The following is a 23,805-nucleotide window of genomic DNA, read 5'->3' as shown; positions in this document are numbered from 1 at the left end:
ACTGCTGCTCCCTCATACTGCCTCCCTCTCACAGCTTAGGTTTCCAAAGCAGCAGCCTCTCCAGGCAGCGGACACGCCCTACACTGCCCCCAGTCCTCCTGGGCTTGAGCCCACTTGTGGTGAGTAAAGACCCCTCATCGTCACCCTACTGTCTGGACAGGACTCCCCTCTTCATCCAGGAAAGCAGGCGGGTCTCTAAGACCACAGAGACCAAAGCCCACAGGATGGGGCAGAGCCACTCACGCGGGGCCTCCTCTCCCCGCAGCCGCCCAGGGCCGCCCTCCTCTTGGTTAGCACAGCCTCCTGCCCCTGCTGCCCGTGTTTAACCTGCAGAGTCCGAGGCCAGCGCTCACAGTCTTCCCAGGACACCACAGCCGCCTGCCTTCTTTCCGTCCCCCTTCCTCTCTTATCACTACGAAGTACACAGCCTCCCTCACAGGCGCTCCGCCGTCAGCTCGGCCTCCCTCGCGGGGGATCTGCCATCAGCTCAGCCTCCCCTGAGGGGGCTCCGCCATCAGCTCGGCCTCCCTCACAGAGGCTCCGCCGTCAGCTCGGCCTCCCTCGCGGGGGATCTGCCATCAGCTCGGCCTCCCTCGCGGGGGATCTGCCATCAGCTCCTCAACTTTCCTCATCTTGCTCTCAATGCCGTTGTTCTGTCCACCTCTGGCGGATGAAGGGACAGAAGCGAGGTTGGCACAGATGCCGGCGTTGGCTGCTGCCTGGAGCCGAGGGCGCCCATGACCCCCGCCCTGCTCTCCTGACGCCCCTTTCCCATACACAGGCAGTGTCTACACTTGGCACCCACGTGGTCCCTCTCCAGTGCCCCTCCTGAGGAAGGCAGACCCTCTCCTTGCCACCTGCCTGTGGGCCCTCACCCCCTCACCTTCCCCGCCAGGGCCTGCTGGATTGAGCCAGCTCAAGGCACCAGGGCAGAAGGAGTCCAGAAGGAAGTGGCACCTGGGGCTAGCATGAGCCAGAGGAGCTGGCCCCACCTTGGCCATCCTGGAGCTGCTCTTCTCCAGGGGAGGAGGCGGGTGGGTCTCCCCGGCCCCTACCATCTCACGCAGCCTCTGGACTCGCTCTGCAGTGACGCAGCCTCTCTGTCCCTGCCGGGCTGCTCAGCCACTCTGGACACATGCTGTGCTCAAGACGGGATGGCAGGGAGGCAGGGCAGGGACCCCCCGGCGTGTCCTGTGACACCGGACAACGTTGGTCCCCATCCTGCCCACACCAAGGCCTCTTTCAGGTCAGCACGGAGTAGCTGCAGAGCACACGTGGTTCTTTTCCCTGGTGATCATCACAACTCAGTGCTGCGGACAGCCGGGGCTCAGCACACGGGGCCTTGAGAGTCCCTGGATCCTCCACCGTGCTCGGGAAACACCTCTCATCTGTGAGCCTCCACCGTGCTCAGGGGAAACACCTCTCATCTGTGAGCCTCCACCATGCTCAGGAGAAACACCTCTCATCTGTCCGTGCTGGGTGCCCACTGCCCTTCCACGGCCCCACCTTTGCGCTGGATGAGCCTCAGCCTGGGTGGAGAGAAGGCAGCCCAGCCCAGGACAGCACGGTCAGGAGGCCTCAGCCAGCGTGGCCCCGCAAGTGCCCACGGGGGGCCTCCAGGGACTTACTCTGTGCGGATGAGCTTGTCCAGGGACGGCTGCACCACAGCCCCAGAGCCAGACAGGAGGCCGGGGCACGCAGGCACATGCACCACCACATCAGGACAGGGACGCGGCCCCAAGAGGACCCTCCCCCCTCTTTCAACACGAGGACCCCTGCCCACAGACCCCTCCCTTCCGAATTCCCCCAAGCCTGGCCCGTGCCGGCCATCCCCGCTGTGCCCCTCACCAGTAATTCCGGCTTCCCACGCAGTTGTTGATCCACGTGCAGTGGTGGTCAAAGCCGGACACACACTTATTGCAGGAAATGCAGTGTTTGGTTTTCTTGTTCCTGGAGGGATGAATCGGGGAACGGCTGTCAGGCCCCAAGTGCGCAGGTTGGGGCAAGGCCAGAGGTCCATCACTGGAAGCCAGGTGCCTCGGAGGAACCAGCCCTGTGTGGCCTGGGGAGTGGGCGTCCAGCGGGGAATGGGAGGCTGGAGGAGGGTGTTGACGCCTGTGGGGAGGAGGAGAAGCAGGGCAGCTGTGGGCAGAGGTAGCCACAGAGCAGGAGGAGCTGTGTCTGTGGCCGCCAGGAGCGTAGACCCCCCCACCAGCCTTCCTGCACTAGCTTCACTCCGGGCCATGGCCCTGGAGGAAGCTGCGCCTGCCCCATGGTTCCAGGAGTTGAGGCCGGGGGCTTGGATCCCACCTGTGCCTACAGGGCCTCCCTTGCAGCTGACAGCAGCCCTGTAGCCACCCCCTAGGCCATCACGGAGGCCTCCAGGGCCCCTAGAGACACTGGAACCCTTCCCTCCCTCTTTCCTAGGGGCTTGTCTTGAAAATCCCCAAGAAAGACAGCGCTCTCTTGCCCCGGGACCTCAGGGGAGGGACCTCGTGCACAAAATCCACTGAGGACCAAACATGCCTGAGCGCTGCTGCGTTTCATTCCAGGGGAGCAGCGGGGCACCTGCAGGTGACAGACCCAGCCCTCCAGTCTCAGCCCTGCCTGCAGAGGTGGGGCGGCCCAGCACTGCGCCCGGCTCACAGCGTGATGAGGGGCTATCCACCCGCAGCCACAGGGCCGGGCCCTGGAAGCTCCGTTAGCATCGGCTGCGGCCATGGCATGGGCCCTGAGGGGCCAGCAGTGACCTGAGCCCCTGGACCCCTGGAGGTGACCCTGACACTGCGGGGCCTCGGCGAGGGCGGGCACTCACACAGTGACGTTGCACAGGTGGCAGAACTGATTCTGGATCACGTGTGTGTGTTTTGCTCTGTCGAAGATGGGCGTGGGCTGAGAATAGTTCTTCATGAGTCTGACATTGGAGTCGGCCGGGTCGACGCAGGAGACAATCAGGTGGACGACAAGGTGGAAGGAGAAGATCCCCCCCGGTCACCTGGCATGTCAAGGAAAAACCTGGCCCAGGGCCTGGTCAGCCTGGCACGAGGTGTCTCCATGAGGCCCAAGGGCCCAGAGGAGGTGAGGCCGCCAGTCAGCCCTGCTCACCCAGCCCTACACACCCAGCCCTGCACACCTGAGCCAAGCTCACCCAGGCCTGGCCCTGCTCACCCAGCCCTGCACACCCAGCCCTGTATACCTAGGCCTGCAGACCTGAGCCCTGCACACCCAAGCCTGTTCGCCTGGCCCTGCTCACCTGGGCCTGTTCACCTGGGCCTGCTCACCTGGGCCTGTTCACCTGGGCCTGCTCACCTGGGCATGCTCACCTGGGCATGCTCACCTGGGCCTGTTCACCTGGGCCTGCTCACCTGGGCCTGTTCACCTGGGCCTGCTCACCTGGGCCTGTTCACCTGGGCATGCTCACCCGGCCCTGCACACCCAGCCCTGCACACACCTCCCTGCACACCTGGTGCTGCACACACAGCCCTGCTCACCCAGGCCCAGAGGAAACGAGGCCACCCATCAGCCCTGCACACACAGCCCTGTGCCAGTTGGGGACCGGGAAGGCTGCCCCCATGCCCCTTTTTGTTCATCCCTGTTGGACACAGGGCAAATCCCCCACAGAATGCACTGTACCCCCAGAGGCTCGGCCAGCCCAGCCAAGCACAGTGACCCCAAAACTCTTTACACCTTGAGGAAAAGAGCAGAGCCACAGGAGGGACACCCCAGGTGTAAACACAGCCAGATGCAGCCCCAAAGGCCCTGGAGGAGCCTGGGTTCTTTCATACCAGAGACCCCTGAGCACTGGGATAGAAACACAGCCTTAGACAGCAGGAGCAGAGGGAGGAGGGAGGAAGCTGCACAACCTATGCACTCCCTCTAGACCCCAGACGGCTCGCTCAGGGACCCTCTCCCCGAGATTAGCTCAGGGAAACCCCCTCCAGACTCTCTCAGGGACTCCAGACTCTCTCAAGGACCCCAGACTCAATCAGGGACCCTGGGCCTCTGTCTTGGGCCCTCTGAGCTCAGAGCCTGGCTGCGGGGGCACTGGGGAGAGGGTCCTTGTCCCCTGGAGCCAGGAGAAGCTGGGCTCCCCGTGACTGGGACGTCAGCTCCCGCCCTCAGATCCTGGCTCCCTCCTCCTTTCACCCTGGGACCAACACAGACTCCCCATGGCAACCAAACAGAAAGGGTGGAGTGCGGGGCCCTCCCATCACCCTGCCTGGCCCCTGGACCGCCTTCTAGCCAGGAGTTCAGGGTTGACGGCCATCTCCGCAGGGCAGCCCAGAGGCCCTCGCAGTGTGGCCTAAGCTTGGCATGGAAACGCAGGCTGCCGACCTGCGGGGCACGGCGCTGTCCTCCTTGGCACCAGGGATGAGGAAGAAGGTGCTGGCCATGTGCAAAATGCTGTGCAGGGATTTTAGCAGAAGGCTGCCAGCAGGGGGGGTCCTGTGCCAGGCCAGGGGGCTGCTGTCCTTCCTGACAAAGCCCCTCTCCAGAGCCCCCTCACGCAACGTTGGGACAGCTTCACTGCTGCTGGGCTCACCCTCAGCCTCGTCCTGGCACCACCTTGGGGCATGGGGTTAGGGTTTTTATGCAGCAGCCCTTCCCTGACGAGGGTCCCGTAAGAAGCGTGCTGTTATGCATGGGAAGCCTGAGTGTGAAGCTGGTTCCCACCGAAATGCAGACACAGGTGCCGAAGCCCTCAGCAGGATGCGCCGCACACCCTGCATCTTCCAGGCACCCACGCGGCCCCGGGCCCTGGGTGCTTGTGTGTGTGAGCTGGGGAGGAGGCTCTGTGTGTGCAGACATGGCCGCAAAGTGGACAGGCGAGAATGATCTGGATGCCAAGGGGATGGGACTGGGGAGCTGCTGCCCAGGCTGGGGTGCAGTGGGAGCTGGACAGTGTGGCAACGGGGCCAGGCAGGCCCTGGGGGACTCACATGGGGGCCAGGACTGATCAGACACCTGCAGTGGCCACTCTGATCCCACCATGGTACAGCAGAGGTCTGCAGGGGCCCCGCCCGACTTGGGAGTGGACTGAGGCTGCAGGGGCTGTAAAGGGTGTGGGTCAGCTGGGCCGGGCACAGGGCTCACTGTCCAGCTGGTGACACTGACATGACCGAGCCTGTATCCCGGCTGTTGTCCCCATGTACCCGCTCCCTGCAGGCTGAGCTGGGGACACTGCACTATTTATGTGGTTGCTGGGGCAACGGGGAGCGCGTCTGGAGCCTTGGGACGCTATCGGTGGCAGCTGAAGACAATGAGACAAGGCAGGAAGCTGCACTGTGGCCCAGGGGCAGCCCCTTCCTCTGCAGAGCTGGAGCAGCACTTCCCTCACTGGAAACCAGTGGGCAGGGAGGGTGGGGCCAGGCAGGGCCTCTGCACGGGCAGCAGGTGAAGCTCAGGCTGAGGACGCCCACCCAGGCCCTTGGTCACCACATCCAACTGCAGCCTCACATTCTCCAGGCTTCACACACAGAAGCCCACAACCAGGGAGACGGTGCTGCTGCAGGGGGCCACCGGGAGACAGCCCGGGGATGGTGTGGCCCTAACCGGGACCCACTGACTTCCCTGTGGAGGAGCTCAGGGCGGTCCTGAGCCTGAATCTGCCAGGCAAACCCCATGGAGCTGCCTGAGCCCATTCCCAAGCCAGTCCCCAAACCTGCAGGTGCCGTGGCCAGGAGGTCACCCTGAAGGCGTCCACCCAGAAACAAAGGTCCAGCTGGCAAGGGACCCCCCAAGATTCCAGGGCAGTGTCTTCACCTGGACAGCTCCCTGGGACTCAAAGCTTTTTTCACGAGAACCAGGTAGAAGCAAATCTTTCACCACACACTACGGTGCCCTGCTGTCCATCGGCCGCACTTTGGCCAGCGAGGTCCGCGCTCTGCGGGTGGGCTTGGGTCGTCCTCCTGGGACATCCGTCACCCATAGGAATGATGCTGGTGACCTTAAGTTGGCTATGTTTTGCCCAGACGGACCCAGCTAACCACTCTGCCCATCACCCACTCGGGTAACCCTTCCTGAGCTGGCGGGGAGCCCCAGGAGAGAGAGGACACGGAGCACCGTATTCGCAATTTTCTCTGCTTCTACTTTCACATTTGATTTTATCCCAATAGAGTTTTATGTTCCAATGAGCAATAAAAAGTAAAAGAAGTAGAGTAAGTGTCTCCTTTCATCACCCAAACTGCCTGCCCTCTGGAAGTTTCGGTCTCGAGCTGTCATGAGAACCATAGCTATGCCGGAACCTCCCCTAGCAACAACCTGTATTTTGTAAATAAACAGTGCCGCAGCGCCAGCCCAGGACACACACCCTGTGCCCTTTGTAACACTGCTAACCTTTCCCCCACCCTGTTCTGCAGGCAGGAAAAGAGAGGAGGTGGAGAGTGAGCCCACAGCCCCTACTCCAGGGGCCCAGTGCGGTCACGTCTTGTCGTCTTATCAATTCCTGCGGGGCTCAAAGCTGACACGTGCCACTGAAGGCACAGCACCACTCCCTGCTGGTGAACCTTCCACTGCGGCTGCCAAGCTCGTGCTGCCCTGGGCCACAGCACGGGACTTTGCTGGGAAGAGATTTCTCCAGATGAAACAGAGTTACACAGATTCCAATCCATTCCACACAACAGGCCCTACAGATGCTGCGGCAGCGGTGGAGCCTGTTTCCCTTTGCGGAAGAACAGAAGCAGGCACGCGGGCACTGAGGCATGCTCTGGAAGGGCCCATACACGAGGCCGCTGGATGGTTGGCCAAGCCTGGCACTCAAATGTCTGCCTAACCTGGGATCTTTATTCCATTTCTTCCCCACTTTCCACAACACAGCATCCCTCACCCTGCACCTGACCTCCCCTGGGGTCAGGGGCTGCAGCCACGGGGCCTGGGTGGTCACTTCCCAGACCCGCCCGGGTCCCTGCAGGTGCCAGATAGCGCAGGCACCCTCCAGTGGCCACAACGCAAAGCCACGTGCTGCTGGCCAAGGGGCCTGAGGGGGTCGCAGAGGTGCGGGCACAGGGAGTGCAGCCGGGGATACCATCTTGAGCCCAGCGCCGGCTAGGGGGAGGGGCAGCATGGACAAGGGCTGGGGCACCAAGGGATCCTTTAGAAATGGAGATCCAGGTGTGGAGTGGGGGGTACAGGGGAGCCACAGAGGGTTCACCTACCAGAGAGCAGGTGACAACTCAGAGGCACAGGTGGCCGAGCCACGGGCCAAAGGAAGAGTGGAGAGAAGGGATTCTAATTGCACATAAGGAAACAGCCAGGTGTGGAGGGTCGACTCGATCCCCCGCATAGGTCCAAGCCCTAACCCGCAGCACCTGTGGATGTGACCTCACTTGGAAATCGGGTCTTTGCAGATAATCCTGTTATGGCAAGGTCTTTTCAGATAGGCCCTACTCCAATGACTGGCATCTTTACAAAAACAGGAACCCAACGGCAGCAGACACACGCAGAGAAACGACGATGTGAACACGAGAAGACAAGCCACAGAGAGCGGCCAGAACTGTCCCCTTCAGCAGCTTCAGGGGGAGCAGGGTGCAGCCAGCACCCCATTCCAGACCCAGGGCCCCAGGACTGTGAGACCAGATATGTCTGCTGTTGCAGGCACCCGGTTTTTGGTGCTTTTTGATGGCAGCCCCAGGACACGCCGTGGCCACCTGGTGATGCTAAGGGAGAGAGACAGATGGCGGCCAGAGCAGCAGGGGAGGGTACCTTCCTCTGCAGAGCATGCACTGGGCCATGCGGTGGAATCGCAGATGGAAACACAGCATTTTACACCCCTAGCGTAACTGTGATTCAGATGAGGGTTGCAACAAAAGGCGACATATCTGAGACTCAGAGTCCACATGTGCACCACTCCAGACTGGCAGGGGCAGGGGCAGGGGCCCGGCCCACCCTCCCAAGGAACCGCTGTGTCCCCACCTACAGGGCCTCCTGACAGTGCAGTGGGACAGGCCGACACCACCTGTGCAGCGTTCTGAAACTGCTCAGCCTCAACCACACAGACCTCCAGATGGTGGAGCAAGACACTAGTCTGGATATGCCGTGATGCTGTGGTCAAGGAGATATCAGCAGCTGCCAGGAAAAGGCAGGCGGGCGCTGTGCTGACCTAAACACACCAAGAGACTCTGTCGCAACATGCCCAGAACCTTGGCCGGATTCTGGATTAAAAATCCTCTCAAGCACATCTGGAGGCTGTTGGAGAATGTCGACGTGGACTGCCCCGGCCACGGTCCGATCACGGCCTGTCCCCTCGCCTGCCGTGAAGGTGCAATACAGGAGGACACCCGTGTCTGGAGGGCATGTGCTGGGGCAGGGAGGCGGGCTGTGGGGCATGGGGTTAGTGACTGTGGGCTTCAGTGACATCCTCACCCCTCACTGCAGGGCACCCAGGGTCAATGGGGCTGCCACGCAGCTCTGTGAGTCTGTGGATTTCTGGGCCCTGGAGGTGGGGGAGGCCATCTAGGACCCAGGCTTTGGGGGTGTGGGGACTCGGGGATGTAGGTGGAGAACTTGGAGGCTGGGCCACAGCAGAAGCTGGGCCAGTGGCAGGGGACCTTGGGGAACGCCAGCAGGGCCACAGGGCACACCTTGGGCCTGGCAGAGACAGGCCACTACTCAGAACTATGATCTGTCCTCCTGACGAATGGAGGAGCACAAGGCTGGCAGTGTGTGCCGGGTGGAAACATGGGTTGCCACATTCCAGCACCTCCCACGGTAGAAGCCTGAACCCCCACACGTGTGTCCAGGCCTTAGACCCCCATGGAACCCCCACTCTGGTGACTGGGCACACTCAGGGTCTATCAGCAAAGGCCTCCCCTTGGGAAGTGAGCACTGCTTCCCTGAATCCCCTAGGATTGGGAAGGCCAGGGAGCAGACAGGGGGACACAAAGTCTTCCACTCACAGCCCTGGACAGCCACTCACAGCCCAGATGGCCATTCCCAGCCCCGGATGGCCACTCACAGCCCTGACAGCCACTCCTAGCCCCAGACGGCCACTCACAGCCCTGGACAGCCACTCACAGCCCAGATGGCCACTCAACTCACAGCCCTGGGCAGCCACTCACAGCCCAGACAGCCACCCATAGCCCCAGACAGACACTCCCAGCCCCAGGTGGCCACTCACAGCCACAGATGGCCACTCACAGCCAAGAGGGCCACTCAATTCACAGCCCTGGACAGCCACTCACAGTCCCGGCCAGCCACTCACATCCCTGGATGACCACTCACAGCCCAGACGGCCACTCATAGCCCAGACAGCCACTCATAGCCCCAGACAGACACTCCCAGCCCCAGACGGCCACTCACAGCCCGGATGGCCACTCAACTCACAGCCGTGGACAGCCACTCACAGTCCCAGCTGGCCACTCACAGTCCTGGCCAGGCACTCACAGCCCCGGATGGCCACTCACAGCCTGTACAGCCCCTCACAGCCCCAGGCAGACACTCCCAACCCCAGACGGACACTCCCAGCCCTGGACGGCTACTCACAGCCCCGGAGAGTCGCTCGAAGTGCCAGACAGTCACTCACAGCCCGGACGGCTACTGACAGCCCCAGACAGACACTCCCAGCCTCAACAGCCACTTGCAGTCCCACATGGACATTCCCAGCCTTGTACGGCCACTCAGAGCCCCAGACAGACATTCCCAGTCCCGGACGGACACTCCCAGGCCTGGACAGTCACTCGCAATCCTGGAGGGCCACTCACAGCCCTGGAAGACACTCCCAGCCCCAGACAGACACTCCCAGCTCTGGACAGCCATCCCCAGCCTCGGACGGTCACTCCCAGCCCCAGACGGTCACTCGCAGCCTGGATGGCTACTCACAGCCCCAGACAGACACTCCCAGCCCAGATAGACACTCCCAGCCCCGGATGGCCACTCACAGCCTAGATGGCCATTTACAGCCCTGAAGGCCACTCACAGCCCGGATGGCCACTCACAGCCCCTGAAGGTCACTCACAGCCCCATATGGCCACTCATAACCTCAGATGGCCACTCACAGCCCCAGACAGCCACCTGCAAACAAGACGCAGGTTGCAAGAGGGATGGAGCCAGAGAGTGCCCAGGATGAGTGTATGCCACAGTCAGCACTCACGTCTTTCACTAAAGCACATCCTTGGACCCCTGGTCTCTGCGAGACCAGCTGGGCCCAGCCCATTTCAGACTTGTAGATAGGGTGTGGCCTGGCCTCCCAAGGGAACTTTAGCTGCACAAGGCACCCCAAGACCCAGAGACTGAGCCCCAAATCCCTGGGGAGACACCCTTGAATCACTAAGCCAGATGAGGTGGTTGAATGAGAGGCCAAAAGCCTTACTGGCAGTGTGTGTGTGTCTGTGCATGTCTGGGTCTGTGTGTGTGCTCACTGAAAATACACAGCTTTAAACACACATTAGAAAGTAAGAAAGGTCTACAATCAATGCCCTAAGTTTCTGTCTTAAGATGATAGAATAAGGAACAAAGTAAACCCAAGGTCAGTCTAAGGAAGTAGTAAAAATAAAAGCAGAATTTTTAAAAAATAGAATAAAAACAGGCAAATAATAGAGAAAATTAATAGATTAAAAAGCTGACTCTTTTCAAGATCAATAAAAGGGGTAAGCCCCAGGAAGACTGAAGAAGAAGAGGGAGGAAGACACAAATGGCCAGGATAGTGAGGAAGGAGGGCACAGCACTCAGACCCTACAGATGGGAAAAAGATTGCAGGAAACACTGTAAACACCTGTATTCCAAGAAATATGACAACGTACATGAAATACTCCAATTTCCTGAAAAATACAACCTATCAGCTAGGCGCAGTGGCTCATGCCTGTAATCCCAGCACTTTGGGAGACCGAGGTGGGTGGATCACAAGGTCAGGAGTTCGAGACCAGCCTGGCCAATATGGTGAAATCCTGTCTCCACTGAAAAATACCAAAATTAGCTGGGTGTGGTGGCACACACCTGTAGTCCCAGATACTCAGGAGGCTGGGACAGGAGGATTGTTTGAACCCAGGATGCAGAGGTTGCAGTGAGTCGAGATCACACCATTGCACTCCAGCCTGGGTGACAAGAGCAAGACTCCATCTCGGGGGGAAAAAAAAAGAAGAAGAAAAATACAACCTATGAAAATAGAAACAAGAAACAGAGAAACAGAATAGCTCTTTATCAAAGAAACTGAATTCATTATCAAAAGCCTTCCCACAAGGGAGACTGTTGCACTTGGGGAAAAATCCAGCCAAGTCTAGACTGAGGGGCCTCCTGTGGGCAAAGGCACCAGTTTCTCTGACCAGTCAAAGGCCTGGGAGCAAAACGGATGGAGGAAAGGGGGCTTCAAGGACACAGCAGCACCGTGGCACGTGGGCTCCTGATGTGAGCCACGCATCTGTAGAAAGGCTTGTTTTGAAAATTGGGGAAATGGCCATATGGGTAAGAAGGAATATATGATGTTAAGAAATGGCTATATAATTTTTAAGTGAGATAAAGCATGGTGTTATAAAAATAAAAAAAGTTTGTCAGACACAAATTGGAGCATTTACAGGTGAAATTTCCCGATGTCCGAGATTTTTTAAGGTTACTCGGGTACACATGGGTGTGAGATATAAAACAAGGTTAGCAAAAGCTTCACTGTTGAAGCAGGTGACTGGCACCTGCGGGTCTGCTTGACTGCACTCTCTACCTCTATAAACTGAAAGACACCACAGGAACAAGTTTCAGGAAAGAGAGACATGGCCTTGCCCATGGCTGAGGCGCTCGGGCTGGCAGGCTGCAGTCCTCACGGCACCTGCTCACTCTGCATCCAGCCCCTATGCCTCCCTGCCTGCGCCACAGCGATACACACCACGCTCACCATTTACCAGAGACCTGCCCGGGATGGCCCAGCCCAAGGACCACGCAGTGATGCTGAGAGGTGACAGCGTGCTGGCAGCCCTGGCAGCCCTTGCTCACTCTTGGCGCCTCCTCAGCCTCAGCGCCCACTCTGGTTGTGCTTGAGGGTCCCTTCAGCCCACCGCTGCACTGTGGGAGTCCTTCTCTGGGCTGGCCGAGGTCAGAGCCGGCTCCCTCGGCTTGTGGGGAGGTGTGGAGGGAGAGGCGTGGGCGGGAACCCAGTGCGAGTTCACGGTGTGTGTGGGCTCTGCGGCCCCACACTCAGAGCACCCCAGGCAGTGAGGGGATTAGCACCCAGGCCAGCAGCTGTGGAGGGTGCGCCAGGTCCCCCAGGAGTGCCGGCCCGTCAGAGCTGTGCTCGAATTCCCACCGGGTCTCAGCTGCCTCCCCGTGGGGCAGGGCTCAGGACCTGCAGCCCACCATGCCTGAGCCTCCCTGCTGCTGTGGCTCCTGCACAGCCCAAGCCTCCCAGATGAGCACCGCCCCCTGCTCCGCGGTGCCCGGTCCCATCTACTGCCCAAGGGCTGAGGAGTGCGGGCACAGGCACGGGACTGGCAGGCAGCCCCACCTGCGACCCGGTGCGGGATCCACTAGGTGAAGCCAGCTGGGCTCCTGAGTCTAGTGGGGACTTGGAGAACCTTTATGTCTGGCTAAGGGATTGTAAATACACCAATCAGCACCCTATGTCTAGCTCGAGGTTTGTAAATGCACCAGTCAGCACTCTGTATCTAGCTAATCTGGTGGGGACTTGGAGAATCTTTATGTCTAGCTAAGGGATTGTAAATACACCAATCAGCACTCTGTGTCTAGCTCAAGGTTTGTAAACACACCAGTCAGCACCCTGTGTCTAGCTCAAGGTTTGTAAATGCACCAATCAGTGCTTTGTGGGGACTTGGAGAACTTTTGTGTCTAGCTCAGGGATTGTAAACACACCAATCAGCACCCTGTCAAAATGGACCAATCAGCTCTCTGTAAAACAGACCAATCAGCTCTCTGTAAAATGGACCAATCAGCAGGATGGGGGTGGGGCCAGATAAGGGAATAAAAGCACATGGCCCGAGCCAGCAGTAGCAACCTGCTTGGGTCCTCTTCCACACTGTGGAAGTTTTGTTCTTTTGTTCTTTGCAATACATCTTGCTGCTGCTCACTCTTTGGGTCTGCACTGCCTTTATGAGTTGTAACACTCACCGTGAAGGTCTGCAGCTTCATTCCTGAGCCAGGGAGACCCGAATCCACCAGCAGGAAAAATTTCTGAACACATCTGAACATCAGAAGGAACAAACTCCAGACATGCTGCCTTTAAGAACTGTAACATTCACCACGAGGGTCTGCAGCTTCATTCTTGAAGTCAGTGAGATCAAGAACCCACCAATTCCGGACACAGTGTCACCACTTCCCCACTGAGGAAGGCTCTAGTGAGGAATAACACATCCCACTTTCAGAAATATGGTTCCAGTGCCCCAAGGCACCAAATGCAGGCCAACTGTCCCCAGGCCCCTTTGTCCCCACAAATCCATGTCTCAGCGACCCTAGGGGGCCCGGGGTTTCTCAATGCCACGGTCGGCTGGGGGTAGTGCAGAGCTGACATGCCTCACGGACGCGCACCCTGGGAGATGGGAGCAGATGCAGGCTCCCGCCCACAGGAAGGTGATGGGAGCAGATGTGAGCCCCCGCCTGATGGGAGGTGAGAGCAGATGCAGGTCCCCTACCCACTGGGAGACAGGAGCAGACACAGGCCTCCCGCCCTCTGGGAGATGGGAGCAGACCTGGGCCCCCTGCCTGCTGGGAGATGAGAGCAGACCTGGGTCCCCCACCTGCTGGGAGATGGGAGCAGACCTGGGTCCCCCACCTGCTGGGAGATGGGAGCAGAGGGCCTGATGTGGGGTCAGCGGCTGCCTTGTCCAACCTGACCCTGAGCCATGCGGGAACGGTCTGACATGGGGTCAGTGGCTGCTCTGTCCACCCTACCGTGAGCCACACAGGAATGGCCTGATGTGGGGTCAGCAGCTGTCCTGTCCTGACCCTGAGCAGGGGCTGCACAGAGCACGAGTGGCCACTGGGCCCACCTGCAGGCTTGGGGGACATAGTCTGGCCCAGGGCAGGTGACTGGTGCCGCCGGGCAGCCATGGCCCAGACCCCAAAGCCAGGTCCATCACAGGGTCCTCCAGGAACCCCTCCCGCTTAGACCATGCCACGGTGGAAAGGATATCACGTAGGTAATGTATTTCCACGCGTGAGGCAGGAGGGGAATGAAGATCCCGAAGGTGGTCGAGGAAAGGCCCACGAAGACAGCCCAGGTCACCACCTGGAAGCAGTGCAGGGTAACGACCAGCCGTTCACTCTGGAGATGCGGGGCGGCAAGACCAGCTCTTCATTGTTGAGTATGGCTTCTGGGGTGACGGAACACTGGCTCCCAGAGCGGGTGTCCATCTGCAGGATACAGAAGGGGAGAACCTGCACCCTCAGCTCCGGGGAGGGCCGGCCCCACCCACTGTCAGGGAGACCACAGGGAACACAGCCCCCAGGACCAGCACTGACAACCAACGGCCCAGCACTGCCTGGGGCCACGTTCCCTGCAGAGGGAGCAGGGGCTGGGCTGGAGTCGGTGCAGGGCCCTGCCCAGGGGAATGAACAGACATGCTGCAGAATCTGACCCCGGCCAGAGCCGAGTGGCTACGGAAAACGGCTCTCCAGGGTGTGGAGGACCCTGGGCAGAGGACCTGGCCAGGCCCCCGGTGCCTGCGCTACCGCCCGTCAGTTCCCCTGAAAATTTGTTATGTTCTGGGGAGCCTTCGACAGCCCCCACACAGCAATAGGTCCCAGAACCCGTTCACGAATACGCAGGCTCACCCAAGACTCCCCAGGTGTGAGAAGAAAACCCATGTCAGAAAGAGGCCACACTGAGCAGAGGGGTGCACCTGCGAGAAGCTGAGGCAACGCCGGAAGAACTCGTGAGCCGTTACTCACTGCGGCAACACTGAAACCTGCCAGATCCTCCCCGAGAGGCTTCTCTGAGCTTCCCAGAGAAGCAGGACCCGAGAGCTCACTTCACAGGCTCCTGTGTGTCTCCCCTTCCACAGGACAGGGAAGCCCGTCCAGCCATGCGGGGCTGGGGCCTCTGCCCAGGTGGACAGTGGCTGGGAGGTTCTGAACGCCCTGCAGCCGCTCCTGGCCAGTCAGGAGGGCGGCAGGGGAGGGAGGGACATGGTGTCACAGAGGGGCAGTGAAAGACACTCAATGGCCGCTACGGGGTGGGGGGGATCTTGAGGGGCTGGGTGGTCTCTACAGAGGAGGGTTAGGAAGCTTCACCACGTTATGCCTCGTGCAAAGTCCTTGCTGTCTCTTTGGGAAAAATGAAGTTGATATTAAATGTATTTAATATTTCAGAAAATGAAGTTGATATTAAATGTATTTCTTTGGGAAGAGAGACATTGAGAAATAGTTAACAATTCTTCTTTCTTGCAGTCATGAACGTCCACGATTCAGTGGCTCTGTGCTGCCTTTGGTGGCTACTCCCTGGTCCTCTAAATGTGACACCAGGCGGATGCGGGGCCACAGGGCCCTAGGGCTTGAGTCATACAAGAATGTCTCCGGGAGACCTGAGAGACTCACAGTTATGAAACAAGACCATGGTGCTTTGGCCGGGCGCGGGAGCTCACGCCTGTAATCCCAGCACTGTGGGAAGCCGAGGTGTGCCGATCACCTGAGGTCAGGAGTTCGAGACCAGTCTGGGCAACATGGCGAAACCCTGTCTCTACTAAAAATACAAAGATTAGCCAGGTGTGGTGGCACACGCCTCTAATCCCAGCTACTCGGGAGGCTGAGGCATGAGAATCGTTTGAACCTGGGAGGTCGAGGCTGCAGTGAGCCGAGATTGGGCCACTACATTCCAGCCTGGGGCAACAGAGGGAGACTCCATCTCAAAAAAAAAAAAAAAAAAAAAAAAAGAAAGAAAGAAAAGTCCAGGGTGCCAAGGAAGAAAATAGAAACACAGAAAGACAACCTTGTACATTAAAAACACAATTCCCAGTTAAAAACAAAACCCAAATGAAAGTGCCAACAAACAGAAATGATGTTGCCAAAAAATCACATTGGTAAAAGCTGGAAGATCAAATCGAGGAAGGACCACAGATCTTAGAGAGGAGAAGAGGGGAATCGCTCAGCGGCCTGGAGCCTTGAGCCTGGAGACACCGTGTTCATCTGTTAGGATTTCAGAAGAGAAAGGTGGAGAGTCTGTGAGAGAAGAAAACAAAACACTGAAGAACTCTGAGAACTCAGACTGAAGGCTTCAGGTCGACACTGTGCACCAAGGGCCGGAAAGGACGATTGGAAAAAGAAATACGTCCACACTGGTGAAAATGTGAGCGGCAAGGATGTAGAAAAAAATCCTAGTGTTCTCAGAAGAAAACGAGAGGGAGGTTAATTACAATATATGGATACCTGCAAATTGTACAGCATCCGTTTTTTAGAAAAATACAACAGAGAGCAATTCTTCAAGTTCCGAGAACATTTTAATCTAAAATGCACCTGGCCAAAGGATAATCAAAGTTTGAGAGAAAACAGACACTTTCAGAATGTGTGAATATTCAAAGTACACCAGCCATTCGTCATTTCCAAAAAGAATTATTTAAAGATTTACTCCATCAAATAAATTATCACAGATAAAACGTGGTGAGCAAATTAATCTAAAATTATATCTAAATTAAATCCAAAACAAAACCAAATCTAAGTGACAGATGGCAGAACCATGAATCTGCACAACTGGCCACAGGCGCGGAACGTCGGGGTCGCGCTGTTCCACAGAGCCATGCACCGGGGCGTGGGAACCCCATGCTGGCCAGCACACAGACATCTCACAGGATCTCAGCACGGCCCAGGACAGGAGAGCAGCCCAGCAGGGACTGTGCCTGCCCCACGGAGGACAGCAAGCGGGGGGCACAGACCCCGGGGGGACAGCGAGCCGCGGGGACAGACCCCATGGGGGACAGCAAGCGGGGGGCACAGACCCCATGGAGGGCAGCAAGTGGGGGGCACAGACTCCAGGGGGACAGCGAGCCGCGGGGACAGACCCCACGGACGACAGCGAGCCGGGGGAAAGACCCCACGGAGGACAGCGAGCTGGGAAGACAGACCCCATGGGGGACAGCGAGCCGGGGGGCACAGACCCCATGGAGGGCAGTGAGCCGGGGAGACAGACCCCACGGAGGGCAGCAAGCCGCAGGGACAGACCCCACGGGGGACAGCGAGCCGGGGGGCACAGACCCCACAGGGGACAGCGAGCCGGGGGCACAGACCCCACGGGGACAGCGAGCCGGGGGCACAGACCCCACGGGGGGCAGCGAGCCGGGGAGATAGACCCCACAGGGGACAGCGAGTGGCGGGGACAGACCCCACGGGGGACAGCGAGCTGGGGGCACAGACCCCACGGGGGGCAGCGAGCCGGGGAGATAGACCCCACAGGGGACAGCGAGTGGCGGGGACAGACCCCACGGGGGACAGCGAGCTGGGGGCACAGACCCCACGGGGGGCAGCGAGCCGGGGAGATAGACCCCACAGGGGACAGCGAGTGGCGGGGACAGACCCCACGGGGGACAGTGAGCTGGGGGCACAGACCCCACAGAGGGCAGCAAGCCAGGGAGACAGACCCCAAAGGGGACAGCGAGCCGGTGGGGACAGACCCCACGGGGGACAGCGAGCCGGGGAGACAGACCCCACGGGGGGCAGCGAGCCGGGGAGGCAGACCCCATGGGGGGCAGCGAGCCGGGGGGGACAGACCCCACGGAGGACAGCAAGCAAGGGGCACGGACCCCACAGAAGACAGTGAGCGGGGGGCACGGACCCATGGAGGACAGCAAGCGGGGACACGGACCTCACAACAGCCAGGGAAGACTCCAGGACAGCTTCTTCCCCTCAGGCCCAAACTCAGCCTCAATACCACCGTGGCCTGTAAGCACGTTCATATACCACACCACACAATCCACACCACACACACCACATACCACACACCACACAGACCACGTACCACACCACACACCACACAGACCACGTACCACACCACACACCACACAGACCACGTACCACACACACCATATACCACACAACACACCACACACAGCACACAACACATACCAGACCACACAACACACACCACCCACGACACACCACATACCACAGGGACCATACACCATACATCACACAACACATACCACACATACCACACACCACACACAACACACCACATACCACATAGATCACACAACACACACCACACACCACACACGACACACCACATACCACAGAGACCATACACCACACAACACATACACAGACCACACACCACATACCACACAGACCACACAACACACACGCCACACAACCCACACCACAAACCACACACCACATACCACACAAGCACACACCACACAGGGACCACACAATACACACACCACACAGCACACACACAGAATACACCGCATACACACCACACACTGCACACCACACACCATGCAAACCACACAGAGCACACACCACACTTGCACTACACACCACACACACACACCACACAAACCACACACACCACGTACCGCACACATACCACACCCCCCACAAAATACCACACATACACACCACACAGTGCTCACACACTCCCACACACAATTCAAGCGAAAGGAGCATCTGTGAGTCACGACACTGAAGACTTGTAATGTTGGGTTCAGGAAGTTAGCACGACTGAGGCTGGATGGGCCCCTCTGTGTTATGACAACCGGACTGATGCCCAGGGAACTGGCTGCCCTGCACCGGGGCCTGCAGCGCAATCCTCTGTGGTGGACCCAAGGCGCCTCCTGTCTGCCCCCATCTGTGGATGTGGAGACAGCCCCCTTCTCAGACTGGGACTCCATCCTTCTCTGCACCACCACACACAAGAACCAGCCCCTGACACGGACCCCAGAGACCAGAGGCGCCCATCCCACCCTATCAGGTCTTTAAGATGCCATGGCCTCCTGAGTCTTTCCTGTTCCCATCTGTGTATATGACACCAGGCCCCTAGAGTCTGTCCTGGTCCCCATCCTATCTTTATGACACTGTGGTCCCCCGAGTCTGTCCTGGTCCCTGTCCCGTCTTTATGACACTGTGGTCCTGAGCCTGTCCTGGTCCCTGTCTTGTCTTTATGACACCGTGGTCCCCAAATATATCCTGGTCCCAGTTCCTAGCCTGTCTTTATGACTCTGTGGTCCCCCAAGTCTGTCCTGGTCCCCATCCTGTGTTTATGACACTGTGGTCCCCCGAGTCTGCCCTGATCCCCGTCTTTATGACACTGTGGTCCTGAGTCTGTCCTGGTCCCTGTCCTGTCTTTATGACATCGTAGTCCCCTGAGTCTGTCCTGGTCCCAGTACTGTCTTTATGACACCGTGGTCCCCCCCCACCCCAAGTCTGTCCTGGTCCCTGTCCTGTCTTTATGGCACCAGGCCCCTAGAGTCTGTCCCGGTCCCATCTCTGTCCCCCCGTCCTGGTCCCTCATCCTTTATGACACCATGGTCCCCTGAGTCTGTCCAGGTCTCGTCCTGTCTTTGTGACATTATGGTCCTGAGTCTGTCCAGGTCCCCAACCTGTCTTTATGACACCATGGTCCCACAAGCAGGTCTGGTGTCTGGTGAGGGGGGGCGCTCAGCTTCCAAGGTGGTACCTTTCTGCTGCATCCTACGGAGGTGACAGACACTGGGTCCTCACGTGGAGGCGCTGGGTGGGTGAGAGGTCTCTGCTGACTGAGGCCTGGTCTGCAAGGACCTTCATCGCCTTCACGGCCTAACCACTCCTAACACCATCACACTGGCCATTGGGTTACAACGCCTAAGTTTTGGTAGAAGACAAAAACCACAGCACACCCACACCCCTGACCCCCTACACCACATACATCACTCACTTGCACACTCACACACCCCACACCTGCACCCCATACACACTCACACACCCCACACCTGCACCCCATACACACCCACACACCCCACACCTGCACCCCATACACACCCATGCACCCACCTGCACCCCATACACACCAGCACACCCTCACACCTGCACCCCACACACACCCACACAACCACCTGCACCCCATACATACCCACATACCCCTACACCTGCACCCCATATGCACCTGCACACCCCATACCTGTACCCCATACACACCTACATACCCACCTGCACCCCATAAACACCCACACACCCCCACACCTGCACCCCATGTGCCCCTGCACATATACTCTTATACCTGCATTTCCATATACACTTGCACTCTCCATTCCTGCACCCCACTACACATCTGTACCCCCATACATGTACCCCGAGATGGACCTGCACACACACCATAGCTGCACCCCATACACACCTACACACCCCATACCTATACACCATACGCACCTGCACACCCCCATACTTGCACCCCATACACACCCACACACCCCACCACCACAGCCCATGCACACCCACAAACCCCATACGTTTACCTCATACACACTGCACACCCCCATACCTGCACCCCATATGCACCTGCACACCCCACACCTATACCCCATATGCATTTGCACACCCCCATACGCACCTGCACACACCCCACACCTGCAGCCCATGCACACGTGCACTTCCTGCCGACAGACTGAGGTCTTGGAGGAGACCCCTTTGCCCCTCCTCTGCTTCCCAATTCAGAACAGGAGGCTGTGAACTCAGGGAGGGGTCAGGTACCTAAAAGTTGACAAGTGCCCAAGGTTAACAGCTGGTGGGGGAGGCTCAGCCACACTCAGAGGACCTAGGGTAGTGCTGGGTGACGGGGCATCTGCCTCAGTTTCCCCATCTGCAACAAAGCCCTGAGGGCACCACGGGGTGAGCAGATCTTGGATTCTGCAGGCCCCAGAGCAGCCAAAGGGTGGGAGGGGCTGGACTGAGGTTCGAAGTGTGGCCCAAGCCAAGCCCAGAGGATGCCACCTCCCACACAGCAGGTCCCACCACCCTCCTGCTTCCTGGCTCAGACAAGCACAGACTTGCAGGGCCCTGGCTGGCGATGCACAGCTGCTGGCCCTCATGTCCGACAATCTGCAAGTGGCCCCTGTCACTGCCGCCCTCTGCTCCCAGCTACCTCCCCCTCCCCTACCCAGGTTCTGCCCACATCAGCCAGGGAGCAGGGTAGGGGGGACCAGTGGCTGTCGCCCGCCTGCACAGGGAGAGCTGAAGCCGCACCCCCAGCCACTCCCCAGGCTGAGACATACCCATGTCTGTGGGGCCTCCCTGGAAAGCTCTTGTGTCCTGTCACACACAGGGGTGGCGGCCTGTTCCCCTCTGCCCCTCCTCTGGTCTCAACATGAGATGGCTGCCACAGCAGCAGTCACTGTGTGACCACGAAGGAAGCGTCCAGGGACCAGAGAGATGCTGAGCTCAGGGAAGACCCCAGCCCCCTCCACTGTGGCTGCTCTGTGCCCTGGCATGCCGGCTTGGGGACATCTGAAAGTGGTGTACCCACAAAAGAGGGTGGAGGGGCCCATGGGCTGCCAGCAAGAGCAGAGGCTGCCGGAATCCCAGGAGGCCACGCATGACCTCCCTGGACAGCTCCAGCCACCACCAGGGCCCTCTTAAGTCCTGCAGGATCAGCTGGCCAGGGTGGCCCCATATCTGTGCAGCCCAAGGGGCAGTGGGAGGAGCCCTGGACCCTCCACCCCACTCCCATCTCCTGGCCCAAGGGGAGACTCTCGGCCTATAGGCCACCCATAGGCCTCTTCAAGACGCCCCCTCATTGCAGACTCACTAAGACTGAAGCCACATGGTGGCTGCTGTCCAGTGCCCCTCTCTGCTGGGACCCTGTGGACCAACAATGCCGCCCGGAGGGACAGCCAATCTTGGGGGCCTCAGGGAGTGAGGGGTGCAGGAACAAGGGCCAGGCCACCAGGAAGCCAGGCAGGGAGGCTGTCTCCCACAGCTCAGCACTGCCTGTGGGCTACACCTGACATCCACCCAGAAACTGCTTCAGAGTGCTAATAACCCGGAGGGACGGCCGCCCACGCCTGCCACACCATGAGGGCACAGCTGTGTCATCTCGATGCAGGCTGCTTTGTGCTGCTGTAACAGAACGCCTGAGACTGGGTAACCTGAAAGACACGAGGCTTATTTGGCTAATGGTCCTGGGGCTGCAAAGTTGAAGACAGAGCCCCAGCATGTGGCGAGGGCTCCTCCACTCACAGTGGATGTGGCGCGAGGTGTTCAGAGCTCGGAGGTGGGAGGACACCTGACTCCACAGCAACCTGCTGTCAGGAGCCACGCTGTTCCTGAGCCCAAGCTCTCCAAGGCCGTACCTGGGGACCCGGCTGTGGGAAGTGTCTGTCCTGTTAAGGGAATCCTGGCCTCTGGAGTCCCCGTGGAAGCGGGGTGCAGTACACAGCCTCACTGAGCTTGGACTCCGGATGCTCCCTTTCCCAGCCTCCCCGCAGCCAGGGCGCCCTCCCAGAGTTGGGGGTGGGGAGCAGAGCCTGCAGGCAGCCACTGAACAGTGCACTTGGTGGCATCCAGGGACAGGACGGCAGGTGCAGCTGTGCAGACAACCATGGAATCTGCTTCCTAGCCAGCACGGAGGGCGCAGCCCAGGCTCTGCCCCTCGTCTGAGCCCTGTTCACAAACTCTTCCTGTGAGTCAGCTGCTGTGGCTTCCTTATGCTGTGTCCAGAGGCAATGGCTTTGCTCCCACTTCCACCAGGGCCCAGGATGGACCTCAGAACGCTCAACCATGCCACAAGAGCACTGGCCACCCTGCTCACCCAGCGTCAATGGCCTGCGAGGGTCAGCCCTGTGGTCCCGTGGTGTGAGGGCCCAGGCACTGCATACTGCCCCCGGGGCCTCTTCAGTCACAAATGCCTCTGCCCCCGGGACGACTGAGCTCCCATCTGTGCCCGGCCTCTGGAAGGTGTGGCTTCTTCACTTTCAAGTTTCCATGGTCACAGAGCAGGGCACACTGCAGGAGGTGCTGCTGGGCGCACAGGTGCACCCGACATCACTGTGGGCACGACAGCTGGGCCGGAGGACTACCACCAGCTGGCAGGACACAGCACCCTCGCGTGCTGGGAGCAGTCTGGTGCACTTTGGCGCTCTGTGTCTTGTGATTGGGAGCTGTGTTTATGGTATTTTGCAAATACTAACATAAATGGGCACTCAGTAAACACACCCAGTTAGAAAACATTTTATGGACACGGAACGCCCCACTGTAACGGGCAGGCAGAATGCACTCCTTTCTCGGGCTCATCAATTAAACAGAAAACAGGGGAGCTGTCCTCACTGCAGCCTGGCCCTGTGCTCCCCACTGGCCCCTGCGAGGCCCCTACCATGGCCTGCCTGGGAAACACAAACTATGACAGGAACACACAGGACTGATACAGAATGAGGCCAGACACACCCATGCCTGTGCCTCCCTAGAGCGAACCCAGGACAGTGTGGCAGACAGGTGTCTACACTGGCAGAAACAAGGCCTGGAGCCACACGATGCTTGGATAGACTGCACGCAGCTCTGCGTCCTGGCCACACGCCCTTCGCGTATGACTCCACTCCTCAGGGTTCACGGGGCTGTGTACAGACTCTCTCTGCTGACACGATGGCCATATGGCCTTCGTGTATGACTCCACTCCTCAGGGTTCGCAGGGCTTGGAGACTCTGCTGACACGATACCACAGACAATTCATTACCTCCCCGGGGCTGCTTCCCGCATGCCAAAGGGGGCAGGATCAAAGTCCTTGTCTGGTGACAAAAACTCTACACATGCAAAATAAAAGAGCTGAAGGTGGTCTAGAGTTAGGTCTTGGTGGAGGCCGCAGGCTCTGGAGACTGAAGGAACTCATAGGGGTCGTGGGTGACATCTGGCTGCTCCCCGACACTCAGGCGAGAAGGGCTTCCTGTAATTTTTAGAACACAGGACTTCAACACACAGGAC

At 59.0% G+C, this 23,805-nt stretch overlaps 2 protein-coding genes across 11 annotated transcripts in view; both read right to left on the bottom strand.

The window, feature by feature from the left end:
• LOC129464662 (probable palmitoyltransferase ZDHHC11B) overlaps window positions 1–22,927 on the bottom strand; it is a 63,388-nt gene extending 40,461 nt beyond the window's left edge. The window contains 5 exon segments of the mRNA XM_063619625.1: window positions 1,849–1,950; window positions 2,816–2,995; window positions 14,049–14,172; window positions 14,175–14,283; window positions 22,185–22,927. Coding sequence (XP_063475695.1) covers window positions 1,849–1,950; window positions 2,816–2,995; window positions 14,049–14,172; window positions 14,175–14,283 — 515 coding nt within the window. The 5' untranslated portion in view covers window positions 22,185–22,927.
• Window positions 22,928–23,045: 118 nt separating this feature from the next.
• Window positions 23,046–23,805, bottom strand: part of BRD9 (bromodomain containing 9) — a 28,534-nt gene continuing 27,774 nt past the window's right edge. For all 10 annotated transcript variants that reach the window (XM_055245617.2, XM_055245615.2, XM_063619621.1 and 7 more), the window contains one exon: window positions 23,046–23,767. In XM_055245617.2, coding sequence (XP_055101592.1) covers window positions 23,667–23,767 — 101 coding nt within the window. In that variant the 3' untranslated portion in view covers window positions 23,046–23,666. The remainder of the gene's footprint in view (window positions 23,768–23,805) is intronic.

The sequence above is a fragment of the Symphalangus syndactylus genome, chromosome 16 (genome assembly GCF_028878055.3).
Source record: "Symphalangus syndactylus isolate Jambi chromosome 16, NHGRI_mSymSyn1-v2.1_pri, whole genome shotgun sequence".
Taxonomy (NCBI): domain Eukaryota; kingdom Metazoa; phylum Chordata; class Mammalia; order Primates; family Hylobatidae; genus Symphalangus; species Symphalangus syndactylus.
This window is presented reverse-complemented; position numbering and strand designations above follow the sequence as displayed.